The sequence below is a fragment of the Suncus etruscus genome, chromosome 5, assembly GCF_024139225.1.
Source record: "Suncus etruscus isolate mSunEtr1 chromosome 5, mSunEtr1.pri.cur, whole genome shotgun sequence".
In the NCBI taxonomy this organism is placed as follows: Eukaryota; Metazoa; Chordata; class Mammalia; order Eulipotyphla; family Soricidae; genus Suncus; species Suncus etruscus.
Window position 1 is genome coordinate 10,109,556 of NC_064852.1, and position 15,644 is coordinate 10,125,199.

At 42.6% G+C, this 15,644-nt stretch overlaps 1 protein-coding gene across 1 annotated transcript in view; it reads right to left on the reverse strand.

The window, feature by feature from the left end:
* The window catches only part of ZNF618 (zinc finger protein 618), a 182,620-nt gene that overhangs the window by 22,799 nt on the left and 144,177 nt on the right, over positions 1-15,644 (reverse strand). The window contains exons 9-11 of the mRNA XM_049774133.1: positions 14,074-14,133; positions 13,421-13,510; positions 579-821 (exon numbers count right to left, since the gene is read on the reverse strand). Of these exons, the coding sequence (XP_049630090.1) occupies positions 579-821; positions 13,421-13,510; positions 14,074-14,133 (393 nt within the window). The remainder of the gene's footprint in view (positions 1-578; positions 822-13,420; positions 13,511-14,073; positions 14,134-15,644) is intronic.

Consider the following 15,644-nt stretch of genomic DNA (forward strand, 5'->3'; position numbering starts at 1 on the left):
GGTAATGGATATGAATGAATGGGACGGAAGACAGATAACCGTGTAATCACAATGAGAAATGACACCTGCCTTATGGTCGGGTGTCGGGGAGGCAGTGAGGAGTGGTAAGGACTGAAAAATGAAATAGCACATGCTCTGTTCAAGAAGGCAACTGTGGTTCAGCCCCAAGCTGATTGGTGCCCTGCAGGAAAATGGGTCAGGAGGACCAGTCCTGACTCTTCAAGGTCAGCAGAAGGTATGAAATGCCACCATCTTCAAATGTTTGCAATTCATCTGAAAAAAATTTCTTTTTAATTCTTTGGGTCAGAACTTGGGAAGAAAAAATATTTTCTTGCTTTTCTAATAAAAGAGAAAAGTCTACAAAAAGATCTCATCGAAATAAGGTAAGAAAAGTCAACCACTGATAGGCTCGGAAGGTTCTGGGGCTCACTGCAGTCACAGCCAGCCAGATGCCTTTCCAGGACTTGGTGGCCCAGAGGACTCAGAACTCCACTCTTGTTCATGCAAGGGCACAATGACAGTGGGCAGAGCCAAGGCAGGAGGAGAGGGGAGTGTGGGGTGATGTAGGCCATTGGTACCTGCGGTCGCCTTGCTTGCTGGAGATCCTGAATTTGGAGTGCGGAACGTCTGGGTTTGGGTGGCTGGAGGGGTTCGGTGTAAGAGGGTGGCGCATCGCACCACGGAGGCCGGAGGAGCTTTTTTCCCCGACTGGTTCGTCTGGGTCTTGGCAGCCACGAAGCGTGGAGACGGGGAGACCTCTGGATGTGAGCACTCAGAGCCCGTGTCTGCATCCTCCGCTGGCTCCCACCCGGGGGCGGTACCTGGGAGGGTCACGAGCTCAGTGCCCCAGGGCCACTGCCACCACCAGCTCCGGGAGTAACCCTAGCACACCACCCCCATCCCCCCATGCCAGGGATGGTTCCCAGCCCAGGAGGCAGGAACCTTCCCAACTTGCATTTACTAGGGGGGCCTCTGAAGGAGAAAAGTGATCAGCCCATATTCCAATATTCTTGGACTGGCCAAGGCTCTGAGCATCTACAAAAATAATCATGTGACCCACGCAGAGGACACTGACTTTGTCAAACCAGGCCTAAGAATGTTCTAGAACATTTACTTTTTGGGGGGAGAGACTGTGTAGCGTTATACGTTATATGTGGCAGTGCTTAGTCCCATCTCTGCACTCACTCCTGATAGGGCCCAGGGAACCATATTGGATGCTGAGGGGATGGGGGAGAAGCTGGGTCAACTACATGCACTGTCTTTCCAAGCCAAAGAAAATTCACATCCAAGTGCCTTTCTCTTTAAAGCTCAGAATAATGACAAAAGCAGAAAGGCAGAGACATGCCAGGTGGGTTGGTGTGGGACATGGTTAAAAAGTGCCATCACCTTGTCATCCCAGGGCTGAAATGCTTTGGTGTCCCTAGGTGCTGACTGGAAACTTCACTTCTTTGTGCCCAGGGCTTTCACTACCTGGTGGCTTTTTTGGGAAGAAGCTGCCTTTGTTTCCCATCTCCTGATCCTTCTGTAGAGTAGGCTCAGCTGGAGTCACTGAAACCCTGGGGGTGACATCAAGGGATCCCCCAACCTCAAGTGGTCTTGATAAGGTGGCCCTGTGTCTCCATCAACCACTTGGAGTGACCTCACTCTGAACAAGAGGAGAGGAGCAGTGGGCTATTCCAGGCCATGAAAGGCTCAGAACCTGTTTCACAAGGACCAGGAGGATGGGAATAGGGGGATTCACAGAACCCCTACATCACCAGGTGACCATCTTGAATAAGAGCTTAGCTGCAACTCCAAACACTGTCCTCTGCTTCCTGGGGATGAGGGTACTCCTTATATCAAACTGCTAGGCCTGTGTCTATGTTGGGTCCCTGACACCCCATACAACCTTTGGAGCCAAGATTCAAAAAATGCACTGCTGTATGCATCTCATCATTACTGGCACAGAGAGGGAGCAGGATGAAAGAAGTCTGGCTGGGGTCCCCCAGGAACTAAGGGGCAAGAGGAAGACCCTATGTAAACTTCACTCCCCACCCTTTTGGGAGAGCCCCTGGCCCACATTGGGATCCTGTAAACTCCTAGTAGATCTATAAGATCCTCCAAAACCTCAACACAGGTGCGACTCACTAACCAACTCACACATCCTGGGTTCCTGTCTTCAAATTGAGGGACAGGAGACCTGGTAGGGGGAGATGGTATCCTGGGCCTCATACCCCACTCTCCTGCCCTTCCTGTGCAGGCTGGGAGCTCCCCATGCCCCCAAGTCCTACCAAAAGGGCAACTTGTCTATCTCATCCTTTTCTATCCCACCCATGTGGAAATCAAGTCTGGTTTCTCCACTGTCTTAAGTGATGTGGGGATTATGGCCATGGAGCAATCTAAGGGCACCTATCGGGGAGTGAGGCCAACTAGTCAGAGTCAGGCCATGTGGGAACCCTACTCTCGGGGCCTCTCCTCATCCATTCTGACCCTCATTTTCCCCACCTCTGTTTCACTTCAACTGGTAAAATGTGCCTGGAGGCCTTTGTATAAGGTCAAGGAGTCCCTGGCAGTAGGATCCCATATACTCCAGGCACTTGGGCACACAAGGCAAGATTATCTCATCCAGGAGCTCAATGTGGTGGACTCTTAGGCTCTGAGGTTTACCCTGAGGGACAGTTTTGAGGAGACCCTCTGGTTCACCCCTTTTCATGGTCAATGATTATACTTGCTACCCAAATCTGAGCATTTTGTAGGACAGAGCTTCCTCCTTCCCCAAGGCAGGCAGCTCAGGGCACATACTCAAAGTACCACTTCAGTGAGTGGATAGAATCTTCCATCAACACTGGGAGCTATTTATCTCCCACTCTCTGATGTTCTACAAAATTATTTCTCTTGCAAGCTACAAGCCTCACTCCTGCTGGCCTCCTACACCTCCACTGAAACACAATCTCCCTGATACCTTTCGTGGATGACACCTTTATCTCAATCTCAACCCCTCTTTGCCTTTTTCCCTCATAAGAAGTGGTCACCACAAATAATGCCACATGGTGGACCCTTCTGATTCCATGAGTCCAGATGTCCCACAAGGGCAGGAATATATAAGGAAAGCCTCTGCTTTGGGGAGCAGGGTGATAAACTGAAGCCCAGCCAATAAATGGGCTAACTATTTTGCTAGCAACTTAAATGCCAGACACAAATCACAGGATAGATTTCTGTCCTGAAAGGAAAATCAAAGCTAAGAGTCATAATGACGGGCCCTGAGAGATAGCACAGTGGCGTTTGCCTTGCAAGCAGCCGATCCAGGAGCAAAGGTGGTTGGTTCGAATCCCAGTGTCCCATATGGTCCCCCATGCCTGCCAGGAGCTGTTTCTGAGCAGACAGCCAGGAGTAACCCCTGAGCACCGCCGGGTGTAGGCCCCCCCCCCCAAAAAAAAAAAAAAGAATGAATGACTGGAAGATGAAAGGGAGAACCATATCAACAGAGCACACCAAAGCTGGAATGCCTCAGAGAGGATGTCAGAGCTAGCTCCCATGTTCTCCCACAGGGAACTGGGGATAAGAAAAAGGGTGACCTGGAGGCACAGTGAGGGGCAAGGCACCATTCCAAAGCCACAAAGCAGTGGTGATCCAGGACATATGTCTGGAGCTCTTAACTCATGTCACTAAGTGGTTTGTGCCATCTGTGGACCTTCTTACATGGACTGTGATAAAGCTTGAATTCCTAATTGGGCTTATACCAAACAAGAAAGACTTTCAGACAGATGGGCTGGTCACCTCTGTCAGAAACACGAATGAGATGAGTCCACCTAAGAGATGCTAGAAAACAAAAACCTTCAGCTGGTATGCTTTTCAAAAGGTTGAAATTTCAACCATCTGAAAAATAAAACAGGATTCTTAAAGTCTTGTATGTGAAGATTCAAAAAAGGAACCATTCAGTGAAGGATGGAGAGACAGGGGTAATCCCTGAAAACAGACCAGCCTGAGAAAGGTCAAACACATTCCAGGCAAATGAAAGTTGGGGGCTCAACAGGTGGCTCCTGCAGGTGTGAATGGGTAGGAAAATGTAATACCAGAAAAAGCCCTTCCTGGATTTTAGTCTTAGAACAATGGAGACTACAGACACACAGAAGAGGAACTGGTGTTTGAATAAGCTGTATTTTCAGATCCTGGACAGTAGCAGGAACACATCTGGAATTCTTTGAGCACCAGGTCTGTGCTGAAATGATAGAGGACACACATCAGGGATTCTGTCATAGGTGGACTACGCAGGACAGTTGAACAGAGAGGTAGGAATTATATGAAACGAAAACTCCAGGGATGTGTAGAGGGTCAAACTCTCTGGTTGATGTCTAAGTGATGTGTGCAGAAGGGGCCTCTGCAAAGTCTGACGGGCATCAACTCTTACAGGGCTGTGAATTGAGGGAGGATTCAGGATTCATACAGTTCTCATATGACAAATGAGAGGATCCTGCTGAAAACATGGGAGCTTTTGAGGCCCCCAAACATCATGCTGTCACAGGAATTCTCCAACCCTAGAATAAGGGTTTTTAAATCTCTTCTACCACAGACTAAACTTCAGACTTTGCAAGTCTCAAGTTGATCTGTAAATAACTGAATTGCTGGTCAAAAAGAAAATTCAATGTTTTTTCAAAGGAAGAAAAACAAATGAACCCAAATATTCAAGAACAGAGCTTTACAACATAAAGCACAGAATAAAAACAAAACAAAACAATTCATCAGGTTAAAGCAGGAAAGTAGGACTAATACTAAAGAGGAGATGTCCTATCAATAGAACCGCAAAGGACAAGAATGATAGAAATAATTGGCAAGGATCTTAAAACAATCTCAAAGATTTAAAGAAAAGTATAAATATAATGAAGAAAATGATGTTAAAAAGAACTAAATGGAAATTGTGGAGATAAAATATGGACAGCTGAAGTAAAAATTCACTAGATGGCTATTTCTAATAAAACACATTAAAATTCTTAGATAATGGGTGCTGAGGATAGGGCCATAGAGACTGCTGCAATTGAGGTACATAAGAAAATAATAAAAATTGGAACATTTTCAACTGATCTGGTCATCTGTCTAATAAGTATATAATTAAGGTTTAACATAGGAAAGAAAGGAGAGATTGTGGAAGAAAATAACTGAATAAATAATTGTTGAAATCTTTCCAAATCTGTTGAAAAAATACACCCACCTACTGATCCAAGATGCTCAAGAATTCCAGAATAAACGCAAAGAATATTATATACCATAAATAACGCACTAAAAACCAGTCTTTCAGAGAAGTACAACAAAGTACCCAGGGAGATGAGGCATACTAAATATACAATAACAATCAGAATGACCTCTGATGCTTTATTCAAAACACAGTAAGGCAGAATATCAATGAATTTTGGGGGATACAGATTGCACCATATTGCCAAGTCACAGCCCACCCCTAGATTATTTTTTTTAAGTGCTGAAAAACTTTAAATTAGATTTATAGTTAAATTATTATCCTTTTTAAAGTACTGAAAGAAAAGTTCTTCATCATAAAACTTCATATCCAGAAAAAATATCTTTCAAAACAGAAAAACATCTTTGGTAAAAAAAAAAGTCTCACTTATCAGCAGACCCTTAAAAAAAACTTTCAAGGAAGCTCTTCATTGAAGAAAGGAAAATGATAATAGATGAAATTCCAATGTATATGAGAAAAGAAAAAGGACAGTTTAAAGAAATAAAAATACTTGTTGGGTTTTTTGCATATATAAGTATATGCATATGGTAATAAAGAGCAGACTACAGTACTTAAAAGTAAGAGAGAGAGGAGAGGAGGAGAGATGAAGGAGAGAGAGTGAGAGAGAGAGAGAAAGAGAAGAATGTCTACAATAGAGGTAGACTGGAGGAGGGCAGGAGAAAAACTGGAGACATTGGTGGTGGGAATGTATAGTGGTGAGTTGGAATATTATATGACTGAAACTCAATCATAAACAAATTTGTAACTGTGTGATTACATGGTGATTTAATTAAAAATTTTTTAGAAGAGCACACAAAATAAAAGGTAGTAAGTGAAAGCATTCTGTTACAGGGTTCTTACGTGTGATGTATGTTTTATAGCAGTTTCTCTGATAGATTATGGATGTTTGTTACAAACCGCAAAGTAGGACCCACAGTGAAACTGGTGCATATCGCTGGTGTCTCACACATGGATATGACTTAATTCAAGTGCAGCACTGTTAAGTGCATCAAAATGTTCAAAATAAATTCTCAGCAACTAAAGAGAAGATGGGACAAAGAGGGAATAAAAGTAAGACGGTAAAATTCTATCTAATCATATCAAAGATTATATTGAATATAAATGGATTAAGTACTTTAGTTGAAAGGCAGGGATTTCCAGACTAGATAAAGGAGTGAAAAATAGGAGAGGAAATGCAAGCCTAACATTAAATGAAAACATCAGGACACAAGAGAATAAGAGAAAAATAAAGGAGCAAATTTGCCTTGCAAGCTGCAGACCTAGGACCACTGGTGGTTAGAATCCCGGCATCCCATATGGTCCCCGCTGCCTGCCAGGAGCGATTTCTAAGCAGAGAGCCAGAAGTAACCTTTGAGCACCACTGGATGTGGTCCAAAACCAACCAATAAACAAACTATATATATATATATATGCTTACGTATAAAAATATGGCAATAATTACTATAAATGCTAGTAACATGAATTCACTAATTCAACTGTGTAGATCTAGCATTAGAATGGATCAAAACTTCAAATTTTGCTGCAAATAAAAGGTTCATCTTACCTTAAAAAACAAATATAGACTCACTGTAAAAGGTTGAAAGGTGGGGCCGGGAAGGTGGCGCTAGAGGTAAGATGTCTGCCTTGCAAGCGCCAGCGTAGGACGGACCATGGTTCAATGCCCCGGCATCCCATATGGTACCCCCAAGCCAGAGGCAATTTTTGAGCGCATAGCCAGGAGTAACCCCTGAGCGTCAAACGAGTGTGGCCCAAAAACCAAAAAAAAAAAAAAAAAAAAAAAAAAGGTTGAAAGGTAATCTTACAAGTAAATAGAAACCTAAAAGAAGGCAAGTACAATCACAATGAATATCATATAAAATAGAATTTCAGCTAGAAAGGTAATAAGTGTTGTGTATGTAAATATTTTGGGGGATTACTATGTTGCTCACCCTAATCTGATTAGGTGATTGTGCCCTACCCTAGGGTGTGACCTGGCATTCTGCCCCCACCCCAGGGTAGGACCTGATTCTGCTTCCACCATTGGTTGGTATCTGATCCCACCATTGGGTGGGACCTGACTCTGGACTATAAGAGCAAGGGTCTGTGGAAGGCGAGGGCTTTTTGCTGGCTGGAACTGAATCTGAGTCTTTGGACTTCAGTTTTGTCCATCCGAATAAAGCAAATATTTCCACGAGCCTGATTGTCTGCGAGCTGTTTACCCGCCGTTTCACCTCAGAACCGTGGGCTAGACAGGGTGGCAGACGCGTGCTCCGAGCTGGAAGAAAAGGGCCTCATTCTCCATCCCTCCATCAGTCAACCTCTTCAGGGGCTGTCCTGCTACAATAAGCAGGGGATGGACATTAAATGTTGAATAAAGATTTTACACAAGAATAGAACACTAATATACATGTACAAAATGTTGAGCATCAAAATATATGAAGCAAGTATTAGAAGAGTAACACTAAGGCAACAAAATACGAAAGATTTTTATACCTCTCATAACCATGGAAAGATCAGAAAGAGAATAAATAAGGAAATAATTGCCTTCAATGTCAAACTGGACCAGATGGACTTAATAGGTGTTTTTAAGAACAACAGCATAAGTGCATAAGGAATATTCTTAAGAATAGACCATATTGGGGCCGGAGGGATGGCACGGAGGTAGAATGCTTGTTTGCCTTGCATGTAGAAGGACAGTGGTTTGAATCCCAGCATCCCATATGGTTTTCCAAGCCTACCAGGAGCGATTTCTGAGCCTAGAGCCAACAGTAACCCCTGAGTGCTGCCAGGTGTGACCCAAAAACCAAAAACCAAAAAAAAAAAAAAAAAAAAAAAAGAATAGACCATATGTTGAAAAGCAAAGCAACTATCAATAAACTTGGGGGACAGAAATCATGCCAAGTATTTTCAATGATCACCATACTGTAGAACTAAATATCAGCCACAGAAAGAAATCTGGAAAAACTTCAAACATGTGAAGACTGAACAATATGCTTCTCAATAACCAGTGGACCAATGGAGAATGGAAAGCAAAAATTAAAATATTTGAAGGCAAATAAAAATGAAGACACGAGTTATAACTTCTCATATGTTCAAAACATTGAAACAAAGCAAATAAACAGACAAAAATTAGCCTGTAGATATCAATAACTGCTTATCAGAGGGGGATAAGTGTGTGTATGTTGTGGGGATATGGTTGGTGTAATCTAATGACTGCTTTGTTTTTTTTTAATACTAAAAGTTAATGTTTTTAAATTAAAAAATTTTGTTCAGGGCTCAGGATATATGGCTCAGTGTTAGAGCACATGCCCTGCATGTAAGGCTCTATGCTTGATCCCTAATATTGCAGAAACAAACATAAAGGCCCTTGTCCACATATAAAAATGACTTCTTGATATTCAACTGGAAGGAAGAGGTGGTGTTGAAAGATGGTAACGGCGATAAAGTGTTATGTAAGAAACCCTATGAGTAACCATGGTGCAGAACCTTAGTTTTTTTAAAAAAAGTGCCTCTCACAGAGGCAGACTGATTGGTAGGAAGCAGGCTGAGCGGAAGGGCACTGGTGGAAGGAAGTGGACATGGTGAAAGGATCAATGTTGAAGAGTTGTATGCCCCAAATCCAATCAATAATACAAAGAATTACAAAATTAATAAAAAATTATAAAGAATTTTGTTATTTTATGGTGAATAAATAAAAATAAAAATATATGTAAAATATTTTTCAAAAGATGATAATAGACACTTAAAAATTTAGAAATCTTGATTTGAAATAGTTGTAAAAGCAACTATTCATTAAGAGCATCATTAATAGACCGTTGATTAAATATGAGATTCTATGACTAACCTTAGGACTACCGAGCTCCTCCCGCCTCCCCCAGTTCTGAGAATTGCTTTTGGAATGATATAAAAAAGAAAGAACTCCTGGGGAATTTTAGATAGATGTGATCAGAAAACATGTTCATAATGGCAAATTATCTCTGCAAACAATACCAGGTTTTAAAGGAAAAAGGGGTTCAAAGAAGAAACTCTGTCCTCTGGCAATAAAGAAAGAGCCTAACCTCTTCAGTTCACTTCAAGGTTCAATTTTCTGATAGTCTTACTTAATTTGTTGCAGTAAAATATAAACATGCTAATTTATTGAAAATAAATCCAAATAATTTACTTTTATCTAAATCAATGATAAGAATCATAAATCATTTCAATAATATATAGAAAAAACATTCAATATCAATCAACCATAAAAAATTTGAGTAGGAAGCAGGAGAGATAGTACTAGAGGAAAAGCAGTTGGCTTACACTCTATATATAGGTTCCAGTTATATCCCTGGCACTGCATATGGGCCCCTGAGGAATGAGAGGAGTATAGAGACAAAGTCTACACACAGAGTCTATATAGAGAAGGAGCATAGAGACAGGAGTCAACCAGGAGCACAGTCAGGTATGGCTTTCCTCCAATCTTGGAGTTAATGAATAATAAAAAGTAACTTCTCAACTGGTAAATGACATCCATGAAATCTGTTTTGCTAACATGTTTTCTATCTAGTGAAAAATGATACTTGATGAAAAAGTGAGCCGTATAATTGGAAGCAAAGCAGAATCACTCATTTTTTTTTCTATTCAATGTAGGGTTTCAACTAGCATAGCAAGCAAAAAAAAAAAAAAAGCAACGAAAATATGGATCAGAAAGAAAGAAAGAAGTAAAACTATTATTAATAGGTACATGAGCATATACAAAAAAAAAAAACCTAGGACTATACAAGGAGAAACATCTGTTAGAACTCAAAAGTGAATTCAGCGAAGTGCAAGACATAATTCAATTTTTAAAAATCAATTTTTCATATGTAATGGCAACACACTAGAAAATTAAAAATCATAGTTGCACCAAAGTTAAAAATACTTAACATCACAAAGTAAGTGCAGTATGTCTACTATGAAAAGTATAACTGTTACTAAGAGAAGTTAAATGATCTACATGCTTAAATATTTACTATCTTCATGGACCTAAAGATTAATTAATATAAGAATATCTATTTTCTAAAAATTGGTGTTATAGATTGGTATAATTTAGCTTTTGAAAAAACTGGCAAGGTAACTAACATTTATGTAAAAAAAACCCCCAAAATCTCCAGATTAGACAAATATTTTATAAAAACACAAAGTTTAAAAAAGTGAGAGTACCTGACATATGATGTACTATAAAAAGAAAAAAGACCATTATGGCATAAATGTAGACAAATAAATGACTGAGATTAGAAACTTGCATTTACTTAAACATCCAACTGATTTCTAACAAAGATGTCAATCCAGGGAGAATGGACACTTTTTAGCCAGCCACTGATGTTGGAACCACCAGACAAATAATCTGAATAAACGAAATGAATCTCCAGATCACAAATGTTAATTTGGAAGAGAACATAGACTTATGTGTAAAGTTAAAATGAAGAAATGTTCAAAAGTCCATAAAGGAGAATATACACACCATTAGTAGGTAAGCAATGGAATCTTGGATAGATCCAAAGTCAGAAACCAGGAAAAAATTCATAAATTAGACATTACCAAAGTGAAAAGTAACTAATCATCAAATTACACTCTGACTAGCAACAAGCATGTCAAAGTCTGGGAGAAAATGTTTACATCCATGCTATCCACACTCAAATGCAAATATGAGGAAAGTGGATTGAGGCTATCTAAAGAATTCCTACTTGGGCTGAAGATGTATAAGTACAGTAGGTAGGGTGCTTGCCTTGCATGTGCCCTACACAGGTTCAATCCCCAGCATACCCTATAGTCCCTAAGCATTGCCAGGAAAGATTTCTAAGTGTAAAGCCAAGAGTAACCTGTGAGTAACATCACCAGGTGTGGCCCAAAAATCAGAAAAAAATAACTTATAATTTAATATTAAGAAAAGTTACAAAAGAACCAATCAGCAGATGAAAATGCACCCGGCATCATTAGTCATCAGGAAAATAGAAACTTGCACCACAAGAAGATAAGGTAAGGCCACCAAAGGCTGGCAAGAATGGGAACCAAATGGAGGTCCTATACCAGATGACTAGAAAAGCAAAATGTTGGACACATTTTAAGGAAAAGGGTTGTCAGTGCTGTAAAAGTTAAAGGTACTAAAGGTACTCTCCCTCCAGAACAAGCAATTCTATCCCCTGGGATTTAACTTATGAAAATGAAAACATATATGCCCACTAAAGGGCTATTTCCACAAGCCATAACCTCATAAGACTGGAAACGACTCAAATGAACTCGCAAATACCAAAAGGGCCTGCAGAAATGTCATACAATGGAATATCGTTCAGTGGTAAAAGAGAACAATTCAAAGGCACAGGTATGAGTCTCAACTGCCTACTGAGTGCCCCAAACCCAAAGGAATGCACATTATATGTCTTCATTTGTGACTTATGAGGTCAAACTGGATACTTGCAGATTTGAGAGCCCCTAAGAAATGGCCTGGGAATCACCAAATTCAGTTAGCAAACCTAGCTCCTAGATTCCATGTAGCATCCATGGACTTTAAACATCACATAGGGGCTACTTCTGGGTTGGCCTAAGAGAATCAATCCTCTGTGGGCAGCAGCCCAAATAGCTCAGGCTTCATACATGCAGCAGATGAGCCTAGACTCTTTCATGAGAAATAAAGGAAACCCAGCTAAGAAATGGCTGCAGAAAGATGAAGAAAAAAGTGTTGACAATGAGGAAAAAGGGAAAACTAGGAGCAGACAGAGAGGAGGATGGGTCTTTGGAAAAGAGGAGATCTTAGGTATGAGAGAAGAAATCGAGGTGCAATAAGTGCCCCTTGGCTGTCATCTGATGTGTTGTGGGATACCTTTGTGCTCAAGAGTGTGAGCTTGGAGCTCATCTGTTGAGTTTAAAATCAAGTTCTCCATGAACTCCGCCATCTTCTCAACTTGTTCTAGGAAGTCACTGGGGAAGAGATCTTAAGGCAGAAGCTCCACTTTCAGCTGACCTTGGAACTTCTCCCTCACTGCAAATGCATTCTGGGGAGTACCCTCCAGAAATAGAGGAGCGGGCAGTTTTGTTTCCCTGGCAAGCACAGAAAGCTAGGTGCCCACACAGCTGTCCTATGACTGTCCTGAAGGTGTTGGAACCCATAATCTTCTTTCACCCATTCATCCCTAACTCTGAAGTCTCAGCACCATCACCACCAGAGGAACCTGGGGTCCATTGGCACCCTTCACAGGACTTAGTTTTATAGCCCTGGGGGGGGGTCTTGTATGACCTGTCACTCTAGACCTGGCTTCTTCCAGCTGGATCACCCCGATTCCTATCTTCTTCTGGGGATGCCTGCTATCCAAGCCCCTATGAGCCCCACAGATGAGAAGTCTGAGTTTTGAGAAGAGGAAGGAGAGGCATAAGGCTACTGAGTCCTGAGGCCAGGACTGAGTTAAGGGGCAAGTCTGGCTGAGGTTTACCCACGAGGAAAGCTGCCTGGCGCCCTCGAGGCCTAAACCCCTCTCCCTGCTCACCTGAATGCCTACCTGAAATGGCCTAAATGCCCACAAACCTCATATACTCTCTTCCCAGCCCTGCATATCACTTTCCACCCCCACACCTCCTCCTAGAATGTTCCCCACCTTCTACACTCAACAAGCTTGACCAGACTCGGCACTGCCTCCTGCAAATCCTTGGTGGTCCAGGTTAAATTCCATCAAAACAGGAGATGGGAAATCAGCTCTTGAAAGTTTGGGAGGCCAGAAGGGACCTACAGGAAAGTGGCTTCTACCCTGGTCAGGGGAGATGGGACATGTCCAATGTCTCATGCAAACGGTGAACTCAGACGAACACCCAAGATTTCTGAGTCTCTCCTGCTTCACCCCCAAAGCCGTCTGATGGAATGGCCTTTGCTAGCTTGGTTCCCACCCTGGATGGGCTCAAACTTAGGCTCCTCACCAAGCACAAGTTTGTAGTGGAAGGGTCAGGGCCACCGGAGGATTTGAACCTGGCAAGCCCAGTCTCCTCACCAAACGCTCACAGGCCTGGGTCTCTAGTCCATGCAGGGAGGACTCAGCTTCGTCAGAAGTGCTCGCTGCTGTAGCCAAGCATTTCCAGGACAGAACTGGCCCCTAGAGGCAAGTCCACACCCAGCTCACCTTGGATGGCCCCCTCCCCCTGGACAAGCAGCAGAGCCCTGGCTTCCAGGCACCCTCTGCACCCCCTCGCCCCCCAAAAGGAGAAGATACTCACTGATGGGAGCATGTAAGGCCACGTGCTCCTGGTAGGGCGTGTAGTACTTGTACTGCTTGCCGCAGAATTCACATGTGTAATTGCCGGTTTCTATGTAAGGAGAGGGGAGTGTAGTTATGGGTACCCTGACCCCATCTTGAAGCAGCAGCAGCAGCAGCAGCAGTCGGCTCCCTTGCCCCACTCCCATCCCCACAAGCCACCTCATCCTGGGATCCCCCAACTAGAATCAGGAGCCCACCTGGGTTCAAGTCCCAGCTCTCCCATTTTGAACTGGGTGGCCTTGGGCAGATCTCTTAACCTCTCTGTGCCTCAGCTTTGCTATCTGTAAAATGGGGGCAATAGCAGGACAGCCTCATAGGGTTTGCTGTGAGGATTAAATTTAAACATCAGATGCTTAGAACAGTACCTGGCACATGCTAATCTTCTGCCTCGCTCCCCTACAGAGTCCGGAGCTCAAGAAACGCCTGGTGACGCCCTCTGACCGCCAGAGCCAACCTATCCATTAACCCCCTTTGTCAGCCCTACCCTCTGCAGTGGGCCACTCTCGGGGTCCCCTGGTCTGTAGGACCTTTCATTCCCCCCACCAAGCACCCCCAACCCCCAGCAGATGGGGTCACTTCTTCTTCTAAAGTCCCCCCAGACTTTATCTTTACCTCTCTTTTGGCACTGCCTAACTTCTTTCTTCTTAAAAATTTCTGATGTAATACTGTTCACTGGGGGAAAATTATAAAATACTGATAAATATACAAAAGCTTGAAAATAAGAGAAATTTCAAACACCTGTTACCCCCAAACCAAGAAGAGCAGCTACACCATGGGGTAGAAGCGTGCACCTGGTCACCTAATCCCAGGGGGGTGAGAACCCATCCCCTTTCTCCCAGCTCACTGAGGCAAGTTCTTCTCATTGACATTCTATCTGGCCCCTATAGCCAGAGCTAGCTAGTCCTGACCTATAGCCTCTGGGTAACCTGGGGCTCCTGGTGAACATTGGCCAGTCGCCATCTTGCTCAGTCAATGACCAGCTTGGTGGCCACCTTGCTTGGCCAATGACCAGAGATGTTCACAGCATGTATTGGTTGCATTCGGCCTACTCGATTTGCATTCTACTGAGCCAGTCTTTTTAAACAGGGGACACTAAAGTTGATTCCAATGTCTTTCTCTTATTCCTAGAACATAATCTTGCACAGATACCCTCCTAGGAAGATTTACACACCTATTCACTACTTTTGTACACCACTGCAGATAAAGATGCTTGTAATGAGGGACAAATTAAGGGGTTCCATCTTGGTAGCCAATGCACCAATTAGCCAGCAAAAGATTGGACCAATGTTCAGGCCAATCAGGAAGGCTGAAGAAACCACTGAAGGAAGTCTGCAGCATCTAACTGGTTCATATGAAGTACATTCATCTGCTTAAATGCTGTCTGCCTGGAGGGGAATGATGATCTCCCACCACAAGACAATTTTGGTTTCCATTTAGCTGAGTTATAGAAAACAAGTGTTCCATAAGTAGTAGTTGTTGTTGTTGTTGTTCTTCTTCTTCTTTTTGGGGGTGGGGTGACTTTTATTTTTATTTTTTTGCACCTATCACCAGTGCTTCTATAGGCATATTTGCAGGTATTTTAATTACTGACAACTCTGAGGATGATGGGTATCCATGCCTTATTCTTTATGTTATAAGTGTTTCTCAGTTGGGCTTTTGCCATGTCCATGGTTTCCTCCAACACAGAAGTGATTTGTTGAAGTGTGGGGAGCACTCTTAGTGGTGCTCTAGTCCATAAATCAGTCCTAGGCTTCCACATGTAAAGCATGTGTTCCAGCCTTTGCTCTATCTCCCTGGTTCTCAATATAAAAACTTCACTTCTTTCGGTACTGAACTTGATTTAGTAGGTCATTCACTAACATTGCAAAAGATAGTTTGTAGTTTGCAGGCTTCAAAGGTGTGAGATTTAACAAACTGTATTAACCTTATATAATTATGTTGGTTTGCCCTGCCCAAGACTAACCACTAGGATAAATCCTATTATTTCAGCATAGTTCTCTTACATTTTTTTTGGATAATGATTGGAAACTGTTTAAATGAACTGTGTCTCCTTGTATACCACCAACCTCTCCACCTTCATTCTGCCCAGTGTTCTAGCCCATAACTGCAGATATTTGAAGATGGAACCATGAGAGAAATAAAGTGCTCTTAGGTTCTTTGCTTTTCTTTTTTTATACCCAGGT